This window comes from Camellia sinensis, chromosome 1, assembly GCF_055761805.1.
Source record: "Camellia sinensis isolate YWXY chromosome 1, ASM5576180v1, whole genome shotgun sequence".
NCBI lineage: Eukaryota > Viridiplantae > Streptophyta > Magnoliopsida > Ericales > Theaceae > Camellia > Camellia sinensis.
The window spans coordinates 195633697-195647432 of NC_138961.1; the positions used below are offsets into that span (position 1 = coordinate 195633697).

Below are 13736 nucleotides of genomic sequence, written 5' to 3' on the forward strand. Positions count from 1 at the left end.
TAATCAATGTTCGATCAATTTGATTTTTACATAAATAATATGCTTGACAAATAATAGAAAACGAACAATTTAGATAATCTTAATAGGTTTGGAGTCCGACCTAGTAAGAGTCATAGCAACCCCTGTTCTGTACAAAACACAACGGACACCCGATTTCTCATTCAACGACATGAGATTATGAGTCTCTAAAAAAGTGTTTCTCCAATCATCTCTTCTTATCCATGTTAGTGACCAAAGGCATTTTTTACTCCCAGAAGGGTATCTATATCTCCCACTATATACAGTATTAAAATATCATACAGTGGAAAAACATCTTCCCTCTCAATGCTCTATATTCTCAAACTGAGAAACATTCAACAAACTCATTCATTTTGGCCTCATTTTATGGTCACACAATCAAAACATGTATTCAATGTGTGAATATGCATGCATGTGTACAAGCTTGTCAATAATAATGAAGTGATTAGTTAGTGAACTTTTTGGAAAAATAACTCAATCGAAAAATAACTCAATGGGGACATTCTCTTACTCTCTATCATATAACCCAATTGAAAGCCTAGGAGAGGAAAAGGGACTACATTTAGAATATTAGAGACAGAGAAGAGAACAGAGCAAAGACCCAAAAAGAGGGTCACGATCTGCTGCTGATCTGCTGCCGATCTGGTGCTGCCCGGCGCTGCTATGCCGTTGGCATTCGGCTGCGCGAGAAAGCAAGAGGGAGAGGGAGAGGGAGAGGGACTACATTCACAATGTTAGAGACAGAGAAGAGAACAGAGCAGCGATCCAACAAGGGTCGCGATCTGCTGCCGCCGATCGAGCACTGTTGTGCCTTTCGCATTCAGCGGCGCAAGAGAGTAAGAGGGAGAAGGAGATGGAGAAGGAGAGGGAGAGAAGAAGAAGAGAAGAAGAAGAGAAGAAGAACATACCTGAGAAGTGCTGCCACCGATCACTCTGTGCTGTGTGCCGTTTCACATGGATGAGAAAATGATAAGAAGTTAGGTCAATTGGTTGTTTATACACTAGTCAACATTTTTTGGCAATAAAAAATTTGGTAAAAAAAAAAAATACAAATTAATTTGTCTTTAAATTATTTGTCTTTAATAATTTGGTAAAAAATAAAAAACTTTGTTTATTGATATAATTGTCTTTATAGAAATTATTTGTCTTTAATAATTGTATTATTTGTCTTTAAAAAATACAAATTATTTCTATAAATTATTTGTCTTTATAGAAATAATTGTCAAATTAATTATTTCTATATTTTTACAAATTTCTATACATATTATTTCTATATTTTTATAGACAAATTAATAGATTGGTCCAAATTAATAAATTAATATTTGTATGGAAATATAGAAATAATTGTATAGAAATTATTGTAACAATTAATATTTGTATAGAAAACATATTAATATTTGTCTTTATAGAAATAATTAATATTTGTATTGTAACAATTAATATTTGTATAGAAATTATTAATTTGCTACAAATTTCTATACAATTATTACTATAAATTATTTTTATCAACAAATATTTGTAACAAACTATTTCTATATTTTTGGCAAACTTTGTTTATAGGAATAATTGTCTTTATAGAAATTATTTGTCTTTAATAATTGTATTATTTGTCTTTAAAGAGTACAAATTATTTCTATAAATTATTTGTCTGTACCAAATTGTTTATTCACTTGTCAACAATTTTGGGCAATAAAAAATTTGTAAAGACAAATAATTTATTGGCAACCAAATTAATTTGGTTGCCAAAAATATTATTCAGATTTTTAGCGACCAAGGAATGTCTGTCGCCAAACAAATACAATTGGCGACTAAATGTTCCGTCGCTATAAATTAATTTGGTCGCTAAAAAATTTTTCGCGCTCCCGCGCAAGAAATTCACTTGGCGCCAAAATCAATAGCGACCAAAATTCTAAATTCGTCGCCAAAAGTCTATTTTTTAGTGACCACAAATATTCTATCGCCAATCATGTATCTTTGGCAACTAAATTTTTGTTTGGTTGCTAAAAAGTGTCACCAAAAATGTTTTTTGTTGTAGTGGCTTTGCGAACTTTCAGTACTTTGTAGGTCTGCAAAATTACTAGGAAAGTGTTTTCTACGCTCGAGCGGCATTTCCTACGCTCGAGCAGGTAGGAACTCGAGCGGCCTTCCTTGTGCTCGAGACTGGATATGTGTTTTGTACGCTCGAGCGTCCTTTCTTGCGTTCGAGCGGTGAGCGTCTTGTTCATTGTGTCTTGGTGCTCGAGAGGCCTTTCTTGTGCTCAAGCGGAATAATTTTTTTGTGTCTGACACTCGAGCGTCAACTCTTGCACTCGTGCGGACTGTGCGTATATCAGATCGTGAAAATGACTTTTTACATCACTTTTTCAGATCTTTTCTTCTAAAAACCGTAAAGTGAGACTCTCTCTCTCTAAAATACTTTCTCTCTCTACATTTTCTCCTAGGTCCGTTGATCTCTCTGCCCAGTATCTTTGGGAAAAGGGTAAAGCATCTTGAGAGCTCCGTTTTGATTCGATTAGAGTTTGGTTTCAGCTTTGTTAAAGTTTTGTCCTTGCTCTATTGATCTTCTAAACTTGAGGTAGAGACTCTTTACACCTTAATATGAGTTTTAACTTAGTCATAGGTTGTTGAGTGAAAATGGTGAGATTTGGGGATGTTTTGAGCAAACCTAGGGTTTGGGTTCAAGTTTGAAAAGAGGAGTTTATATGTGGGTGTTATATAAATGATTATGGGGTTTGGATCTGAAGTCATCTTGTGTTAAAATAGTTGACTTTGGTCTTTGGGTTAATATTTGGAAAATGAAGAGCTTTGCCCTAAAATGTCTTGAATAATTATTTTATATAAATAATGAAATTGGTATGGAAAATGTGAAACTGGGAGAATGTATATATGAATGGTGTTGTTGGATTTGTTTAATCACTCACCTATGAAAATTTGATAATTTATCTGTTATAGAGATTGTATATCTGTTTTGAAATATCTACTTTGGCTATCGGTGGAGAATAGTCATGATCGTTGTAGACATCATATATGGATTAGGCAAATTGAAACTAATCCCTTAACCATTATCATTGAATATGATTATGAATGATATACATTGTATATGTGTGATGTTTGTGATGAGATAGGGGATGTACTCCATGTATGATTATGTCTTTAATTATATTGTATATGTATGATGTTTGGGAGGAGATATGAGATGTACTCTATGTTTGGGAGGAGATAGGGGATGGACTCCATTGAATTAAGTTGGCCGGAGTGTCCAAGGTGAAAGTCCCAAAAATCACGATTATACATGGGTGCCGATTCTCGCGGACAAAATGTTCGTAAAATGGCAAATAAAAGTGAATGTATTTGTATGATGATTTTATCTGTTGGAAATTTGTGAGGTGTATCCTCTGTTAAATGTAGTGGGGGTGTCTATTGAACCAAAATGAACGAATTTAGATGCGAGTTTGGCATAACATGTTTTTGGAAAGAGTTATAAAGATTTTGTCGTAGGACAATGAACATGTGCATCAAACTTATATCTTGTTAATTCTTATATATTGTGTTAGTATGTTTCTATTGGACTTTGGCTCACCTTACTTGGGAACCATTTTCAGGTGTTGGAGACATACCTTCGCCGAGACAGTAGTTTGGGGAGACTTTGAGCAAGAGATTTCCTTTATTTTATTTATTTTGTATAGCCAAAGGCTAAGTTGTATTGAGTTAGACTCTTCCTTTTGCTGTAACCAAGCAATGTCTTGGAAAGATGTAAGCCTGTAGGGCATTTATTTTGTTGATTACTAACTGGTACTACATGCTATAAATTCAGGATGAACATTTATGAATGCATATTGCATGTGTTATATTTTGTAATTCGAACTCTGATGAATGAAAACATATCAATTCTATCATACTCATTTCTCTTATGAGTTGGATAGTTGCATTTATTTTGGGGGCGTTACACATAAAGCATAATTAGTAGCTTGAAGAAACAATGTCATTTTTTCTTTCCATTGATTGTAATGCCTACCATCAAACAAAAGTGACTTATTACTAGCTTGATCTACAACAGAGTAAGTACTATATATGGTTGCCATGGATAAAAAAACTCTAAGATTGTTAAATCTAAGCAAGAGCCCTAAGCTCTAATACCAATTGTTACCTAAAAAGCAACCTAAGAGAGGGGTGAATTAGCTTTCTACAAATTAAAACTAACAATTACCCAATAAAAATTACCAACTAATACAATAATTAGAATAGTAGGTATAGCAGATAATTATCACAATAATATCAGGTAGATATAGTAGTGCAAGCAAATTAAAGAGATGAGGGAAGAGAAAAGCAAACATGATTTATAGTCGTTCGGTTTCAGCCACGCTTACATCCACTCCTCAAGCTTCATTTGAGATTTTCTGCTATTCCTCCAACTTTACAAGGGTGCTAGCAACCTCATATATGGAGCAATCCTCCACAGATTTCCTAACTTCACAGGGGTGCAAGTAACCTCATAAACATGGAGCAATCCTCCACAGATATCCTAATAATCATCCTCTTAAAAAGTATAAAATTTGTACAAAAAAACTTTTACAAAATCATTGAATACAACAAAATAAGATAATGTATATAATTTATATATATATATATATATATATATATTTGTATTTGGTGAATTTAAAAAAAAATCACAAAATATTGAGTATATCTAGATTAGGTGTATCTAAAAAATAAAAAATTACTTAAAATATTAAAAAAATTCAGTAAAAATAAAAAAAATATATATGAAAAAAAAAATCTCAAATTTTTGTATGAGTTAAACTAAAGAAGATGATTGTTATTTTTCTTGAAATGACATAAACAAAATATCTACCTTATTTTATTATTTTATATGTATAAAGGTTAAGAGACAAATATGTCATTTTAATCTGACAGGAGGTTAAGTGTAACTTTTTAAATGTGAGGGGAGAATATGCATTAAATAGAAACCTCAGAGGGTGTCAGTGCAATTTACCCTATTTTTTTTTCAACTAATCTAACTTATTCAATTTTTTTAACAAAGAATAATGATTGATCCCCTAATTTTGCACCTCCAATACCATCCCTAATGATGTAGAATTAGAGAGGTTAAAGATAAGAGGCAGAGGAGTGTAGAACCATTTCACATGAGAGTGGATCACATCATTTATATATTATATAAGAAAAATGAGATTTCTAGCCCATAAGTCTTGTGAGAGTTCTAATATTTCAATATTAATTTTTTAATTTAAAAAAAAAACTTAGCATTTATTGATTTCTCCCAATCTACAAGTATTTCTGACTTCTCCCATATCTACTGCCACACCATTTTCTACTTCTCTTATATACTATGGTTAATGATTGGATTGTTAAATTATTTTTAAAAAAAATCTAAAAAAAATTATTTGTATATTAAAAAAATATCTAAAATAAATATAAATTTTTATTGAAAAATAACATGTTACAATTGCGAAAAATAAAGAAAATAAACTATATAGAAGTAAAAGAATATCATTAGGAATAAATTTTTCCTTAATTTAGTTATAAATTTTGTCTGTACATTATTTTTAAATTTTGAATAAAAGCAAACATAAAATAATTGATTAGAGATATGCTGCATTTGTTATATTCTTTTTCCTGTATACAAAAAAAAAAAAGAAAAAAAAAAAGAAAAGAAAAAAATGTTTAAAAATCATAATTCACATACGTACATATAATTGTAAATATAACCTGTGTATAGCACGAGTGGAACACCAGTTAGAAGTAAAATTGAAAGGATAAAATTAAAGGGCCGTCACTCTTTTAACAAATGTGAATTTCATTTAATCTTCACTACAATTGATCTCAATCGGAAAACGGTGGGTTGTTTCAATACTTTTATTTTTTATTTTTTTAATAAGCTTTTTCTTTGCCCCTAAGGTCAACCTAAACTGTAACAGGTGGCTTATACTAAACAGTGCCGCATATTGTTCCAAAAAAAAAAAATCACTAAATACAAAAATAAGCTAAAAAATATTATTTATTTTGGTTTATTTTTGTCTTTTTTTTTAATCTGTTTTTGGATTTAGAAATCTAATGACGAAAACTTTTTGGATTTAGAAATCTAATTTTTCGATCTAGAAATCTAATTTTTCGATCTAGAAATCTAAAACTTTTTGGATTTTTTTTTAAAAAAATAATTCACTAATGACGAAAAAAAGCACCAAAAAATAAAAATAAATAAATAAAATACACTTCTCAAAATACCCCTAAAGAAAATAAGAAAATGACATTTTCAAAATAATGGGTAATATTTTGGTTTGAAATAAATAAGCTATAAATAATAATATCACTGTCTATGAAAATTTTATATTAAAACTTTATTTGTATATCACTCATTTTTTACAATAATCGGGGCAAACTATAAAAATTGCGGGACCTCAATTCTCCAAATAATGGATTGGATGGCGATGTTCGGGTCATTGGATCTATCATGGATTCCCTCTTAACGATTTGAATGTTCATTTTATACGATTATTCATATGTATCATCCGCACAAAAAATTAAATCACTTTGATAATTGTAATTTATTCAATTTATCGCATTTATTACAAAAAAAACATGATTTATTTTCAAAAACTCATTTGCCGTTCGTTTTTTGTACACAAATGCAATAAGTTGAATAAATTACGATTATCGAATCGATTTAATTTTTTTTTAAATGATACATACTAATAATCCTACAAAATGATCGATTTTTATTATAAAAATGGAATTTGTGATGGAATTCACGGGTCCGGACAACAATCGAACTCAAAATTATCAGATCATTATAATTTTTAATTTTTTTTTTAAATTTGAAAATAAATATTTATTAATGTCAACAATCTTGGTCATCAAATAACAAACTTCCATTTCATCCGTGCGACGTGGATAAGATCTAAACTCGAAGCCGCCCCCATGTTTGACTAATCTGCGGAATAATAAAAGAAAAATCCAACCTTCCTTCCCCCATCACCTATATATAGGCACCCGCATTAACAATCTCATAATCACACAAACTCAATAAAACAAGAACATAAAATAGAAACAAAAACAATGAGGTTTTGCATACTAGTTTTGTTTTCTATCATCTCCCTACTAGGAGCCACCACAGCACAAGAGCAATGTGGTAAGCAAGCTGGAGGAAAACTATGCCCAGGAGGGCTGTGTTGTAGCCAATTTGGGTTTTGTGGCAGCACTCCAGACTACTGCTCTAATAACTGCCAGAGCCAATGTGGGGGATCCCCCGCCACTCCGTCAACGCCAACACCCACTCCTAGCGGTGGTGGCGGTGACATTAGCTCTCTTATCAGCAGAGATCTCTTCAATCAGATGTTGAAGCACCGGGACGATGCTAGTTGCCCTGGAAAAGGGTTCTACACTTATGATGCTTTTGTAGCTGCTGCCAAGTCTTTTGGGGGTTTTGGTACCACCGGGGACACTGACACTCGTAAGAGAGAGATTGCCGCTTTTCTAGCTCAAACTTCGCATGAAACTACGGGTACATTTTCACACTTTTTATTTATATTATGATCGTATCGATGCATGTTATGTTTTTAAATTAATTGAGTCATAACAAGTGAGAATTCTGTATAAATTTTTTCTTTCTACATTATTATTGATTAGATTAACATGGTGTATAGGTGGGTGGCCAAGTGCGCCAGATGGACCATATGCATGGGGATATTGCCATGTACGGGAACAAAACCCTGCTGGGGACTATTGTAGTGCAAGTCAAGAATGGCCCTGTGCTCCTGGTAAACAATACTATGGTCGTGGTCCCATCCAAATTTCACAGTGAGTGTTTCTCTCTCTGAATTTCCAAAAAAACATAAAATAAAACGAAATTAGTTTAACAAAAATTAGTATGTCCTATAAATTTAAACTTCTTGTGATGCAAACTAAATTTAAAATGAATTTTATTCACACCAATTTTTTTTACAACTTTTTCTCTCAAAAAATTAAAATGAGAGACGATTGCAGTCTACTTTTTGGACCGGAGAATTCAATATTAACATGGTTGTGGGCTTGTCTTGCACCCGTTTTGATGATTAGAACAATCTAACTTGTAAAAAATGAGTTAGTTATATATATAAAAAATCAAATTAATTGGACATTGATAACTACTTGATTTAATATTTTTTATATAAAAAAATGAACGATAAATATGATTTCAAAAATAAATTAAATTTTTTTCTTAATACAAATTAAAAACAATAAAATGCCTATATCCGATGAATTTATTTTTTTATATAAATGATATGTTTGATAAATCTTATAAATTAAACAATTCAAATCATTAAAAAAAGAAAATGCCTAAAATAACCTCAGATCCGTGTAAACTGAATCCTCCAGTGTAAAAAGTGGACTAGAGACTTCAATTAAATAACAGCAATACTAGGTATCATGAAAAATCTTTCATGAAAATAACCATGAAAGTTTTGTGACCCTTGGATTACACTTAAAATAAAACACGTTTTGTGACCCTTGGATTACACTTAAAATAAAACACCATACACTAATCAAGATAATCTAAGGATCATAAATTTTTCATAACCATTTTCATAAAAAAATTTTCATGATCCCTAACATTTCCCATTAAATAATAACAATTACATACCAAGAGCTGACTTTGACCCTGACTTGCCGTCCGCAGCAACTACAACTACGGTCCAGCTGGGAAAGCTATAGGGTCTGATCTGTTGGGCAACCCTGACTTAGTCGCAACTGACACAACCATATCTTTCAAGACAGCATTCTGGTTCTGGATGACACCGCAATCCCCAAAACCCTCGTGCCACGATGTCATCACGGGCGGTTGGACACCATCTAGTGCGGACACCTCAGCGGGTCGGGTCCCTGGCTACGGTGTGATTACAAACATCATCAATGGCGGACTTGAATGTGGCAAAGGCTCTAATGCACAGGCAGAGGACCGGATCGGATTCTATAAAAGATACTGTGACTTGTTCGGAGTGGCATATGGCAACAATCTTGATTGCAATAACCAACAGCCTTTCGCATAATCTTAGATGTACACATTTGATATATATACACAAACAAATATTAATGAATAAAAGAATAAACTCCCTCGGATCAGAAATAAGTGATCATAGAGTATTCTTGTGTCACAAGATTGTACCATGTTCTTTGATGAATGAAAAATCTACAGCATTTGGAATTGATGGGTTGTGGCTTCTTTATTTCTTTTTCTTCGTTCAGATTCAAATCTGTGCAAGATGGTCTACAGTATATACTGCACTGGGTTCTGGGCTTCTTGAATATGGAAATTCAACTGAACATATATATACACATTTGTTAATTTTTTAATTTTGTAAAAAGTTCACTAAATATTACAAAAAAAAAAAAAAAAAAAAAAAATTGTCATTTTTTATGCTTTTTCGACAATACCATGTACACTATCATATTAGTTTGTTTACGATTATATATATGATTATTTTTTAATTTTATTTTATAATCAATCAATATGACATTAATAAACATGCCAAAAAACATTTTTTAGGACACAATTAAAAGTTAATAAATAAAGTGAGATTTTGATAAAAATATAATGATCAAAGCAAGATTTTTCTAAAAAGTGTAAGAATAGTAAAGAGATGAGAAAATTATCACACATGACTCATATGTCAATTTTGATCAGCATAAAAAACAACTTAACTGAGAAGATAGAAGCAATTGACTATCACTATTAAAAGTAAAAAGGGTAAGGTGATTGGTGCAAGTACATGAATGCTAAATGTAATTAACTTTAAGTTTGTGTTTGATTCATGGATTTGAATAGAATTTAGAGGAAAAAAAAAAAAAAAGAATGTGAGTGAAACATGAATCAAATATAGTTACAATTCACACATTTTTCTCATTCTAAATTCTTACCCAAATATAACCTAAATGTTATTTCTTGATGCTGACAATGTACCCAAATATAACCTAAATGTTATTTCTTGATGCTGACAATGTGAGATGGTAGAGCTTATCACTTCAAACCACATGGCATCTTTGAACCTCACCTACAATTCAAAATTAGCCTTCTTTATGTGCCATGGCACGTGCCTTTTCAATACTGGAATATGCCAAATTTTTTACCATTATTCACCAATATTCTTTCTCAGAAGTTAAGCACATTGGCATAGTAGGGGCTCCAATTGCCTAGCGGTGGGCTTTTCAACTGGCTCCATGATGGATCCATAGTCAGGTGGTCCATGCTGAACTTGGGCACTTCAAGCTCTGTCAAGTACTCTTTCATGCAACCAAATCCAAGAGATGATGAAGAGGAAACATCCTTGATCTCATGCTCTTCTTCTTCTTCCTCTGTCTTGAAAACAATGTCCTGTTGGGACACTGTCAGTGCCACAAAACTTTCTTGAGGGTGGTCACTGCTGTCCTGTGATCACGGAGATGAAGGTGTTTGATGAAATATCCTTGATTTTTCTTCTATGGCTGCCCTTTCCTCCAAAACTTTCAATGAGGTTGCTTTTCTATAAATCTTGCAGAGTACTATGTCCTCCTGCATCCACAACATATAATCAAAATCAACATATATTGTTTTTTTTTCATATTGGAAATCAACCTATATTGTGAAAGGTTTGAACACGAGGACAATCATTTTAATAAAGGAATTGATTCATAAACAAATAATATATATACACAATATTTCACCAAAATGATGTGACAGTATTGACAATTTTCTAATAATAAATCAATTTGATGTATATTTTAGTTTTGAAATGAGTAAATCTAATAATAAAATTGTGAATCCAGGTACCCGAACTGGTTCATTAGAATTAGAATTTTGTAGTTATAAAATTATGAATCAATTTGTTACAATTTTGATTGATAAAATTATGTAGTTACAATTATCAATTAATCTAATTTTTTTTAGGAAAACACAACAAATTATTAGAATAGAAATCATCACTGCTGGAAATTGATCTTTTAGTGGCGTTTAAAAAACACCGCTATAGTTACTAAAAACGCCGCTAATTATTTTTGTGACGTTTAGTACCAAACGCCGAAGATGCGGCCGTCGCTTTAACTTTATGACGTTTTAAAAGCGTCGCTAAAAAACGCCGCTAAATGTGCTGCATAATTATACAATGACGTCACTACACATTTAGCGACGTTTTAAAAACGACGTGATAGGTCATTTTTATTTTCAAAATGTAACCGTTGGCATTCTATAGTTACGTTTAAAAACACCGTTATAATTTTATTTTTTTAAATAAAAAAAATTGTGCTAATTCTGTGAGATTTAACTAAAAAAAAAAATACCTTTTATAAAGATGAAAAATATACAATATATTGACTAAATTTAGGTAAACATAATACAAGATCAATTCATGCTTCTCAATATGCAAAAATATTTCAATTTCAAGATGAAATAAAGTTAACCTAGTACCTAGTAATAAGTTGAAAGTTATTACAAAACAGATCAGCACAAAAGATGCAATTCAAACTAATTATATATACAAGTACTATGAAAGCATCTACTAAGAAACAAAAATTCCTGGGTTCTATAAGGAAGATGATGGTCCTCTGTTCACATCTCAGCATTGTTGATACATCTTGTGCTGTCACCTGCCAAGCATTCACCAAAATAGGTGTTAACAAGGACAAATTCAAAGCAGTGAATCCCATTACTGCAATCCCTTAAGTTTATAATCCTTCATATTGTGCATGTTAGGTGACATAAGATGAAGATATACAAACATCAACGTAGGAAGTATGTCCAATACAGTATTCATAAGATTAGGAGAATTTATAAAAATCAAAAGTATATTATATACAATGAAGATTGAAATGTATGCATAATTACCTGGAAGCTACCGTCACCAATGGAAGCAATCACTTGCTTATTTTGTGCAGCCTGTGCATATCCAAGAGTCGCACCTACAGCCCAGCCAATTGATCCATATTGCATCTGGAACTCATACCTGCAAACCCCAATTTCATATTATTTTTTGTATCATAAAACATAATAAAACCAAAAAAAAAATGCAACATTCTCTCCACAACTTACCCGCATCCCTTAGGCAACTTTAGTTTCTGCCGCTTTGCCAGAGCTCTCAGAAAAAATAAATAAATAAAATTAAAAAAAAAAATTATCACAGGCGTATCAATATGCAAACAGAAATCTAGTGTATGTCCAAATATTTAATATTTACCTCCCCTAGTGTGTTCCCTAATGTTGGCTTTTTTTGTATACATCTCTACATTTACATTTACACATACATGTATTCTTGGATCTTTGTCTTGCTTAATACATGATTTTCTAGCATGTGGTAGCAGGGTTGTGTGACAAATATGCTGCTGTCAAGAATACTTATGGCAAAATGGATTAACTCTGTGCTGTATCATAGACCTGTTTGAAGGTACATTATGCTTCAGAAATTATATAACCTTCATATTTGGGAAGAGAAAACCATTTTTGATAATCATTATGTGCCAGAAAACAAATGAACTTCTCAACTTACATATAGTTTTTCGATAACAGCACTTATATTCTAATTAAACTGTGGGTTGTTATGTAAGATGTACTTACATATTCAGGAGAGATGTACTCTTTTGTGCAACTCTTTTGTCCAGGAAGGGTACCAGTTAATTTATTATTCCCAAGAAACCTGGGCATAAAGAAATTAGTTCAAGCAATAAACAGTATATGTTGGAAAGATTCTAAAATAATACAGCACAAGATGTTTATTACAAGTAAGAGAGAGAGCTCAAATTAAACAGCGAATCAGGAAGCTGTCCAGTTAATTTGTTGAAGCTAAAATCCTTGAAAAATTATACAAACCACGGTCAAGTAAATTCATTATATAATAACGTAAATACATTAAAAGTATTTGCTTCATAGAGTTGGTTGTCTGGTTTTGACCCCATCTTCCGCCATCTGGCTCTGAACTGGCCAAATTTCAGGTTGAAGCATATGGGAGCTGACCTGAAATTAATAGCAATAACTTACAGTTGTAACAATCTTTGATAATCTCCAATATTGGATGGGATAGATCCAGAAATATTGTTATTCCTCAGAATTCTGCAAGACATGAAACCACATGGTTATATTAGTTTTGTACAAGAGCAATTAAGGAGTATGAAAATGAAAAATTAAAACAGAATAGATTTGCCAGCAATAACCATATCGCCTTACAAGAGATTCAAAGACTTCATATCCTTAAGAAACGCCAATGAAGAACTTCCATTAGATAAATCACTTATCCTTCTAGATGAGCATGGGTATGTTATAAAAGAGAAGACTAGCTTTATTGATATGCTAATATGAACAAAAGCTGTTGAAAGAGTTAATGCTCACAAGTCCTCCATCAAGGTTAAGTTGGAAAATGTTGTTGGTATTGAACCTCCAAAGGAGTTTCGCTGAAATCTCCTACAAACAAAAAAAAAATAAAATAAAATAAATAAAAGAAAAAAAAGAAAAAGAAAAAGAAAAGTGAAGTGGATTGCTGAAGAGTGTTATACATCTCAGTTACTACACATTGCTATTTTAAAGTAAGGCTATAATTTGAGTGTGATTGTCAAAATAAAGAGAACACAACATCGAAGATTGCTTACAAGCTTTTAAGCTTTGACTAATTCCCAATGAATTCAGGTATGCTACCAGTGAGTTCATTGTCTGAAGCCCACCTGAGATCCCCAAAATTCTTCCTCAGTAAAATTGATAACAAAAA

The 13736-nt window shown here is 31.9% G+C and overlaps 1 protein-coding gene and 1 long non-coding RNA gene across 2 annotated transcripts; one reads left to right on the forward strand and one right to left on the reverse strand.

Annotated features, from left to right (window-relative positions):
• The first annotated feature begins 7004 nt into the window (after positions 1-7004).
• Positions 7005-9221, forward strand: LOC145824224 (basic endochitinase-like). The gene is made up of 3 exons (XM_082923849.1): positions 7005-7537; positions 7680-7833; positions 8693-9221. The coding sequence occupies exons 1-3, from the start codon at positions 7093-7095 to the stop codon at positions 9060-9062; spliced, it is 969 nt and encodes a 322-aa protein (XP_082779975.1). The 5' UTR covers positions 7005-7092; the 3' UTR covers positions 9063-9221.
• Positions 9222-13014: 3793 nt separating this feature from the next.
• LOC145824225 (uncharacterized) lies at positions 13015-13431 on the reverse strand. The gene is made up of 3 exons (XR_014365938.1): positions 13364-13431; positions 13202-13273; positions 13015-13087 (listed from the first exon to the last, which is right to left on the reverse strand). It is a non-coding gene; the product is annotated as an uncharacterized LOC145824225 (long non-coding RNA).
• Between the last annotated feature and the right edge of the window lie 305 nt (positions 13432-13736).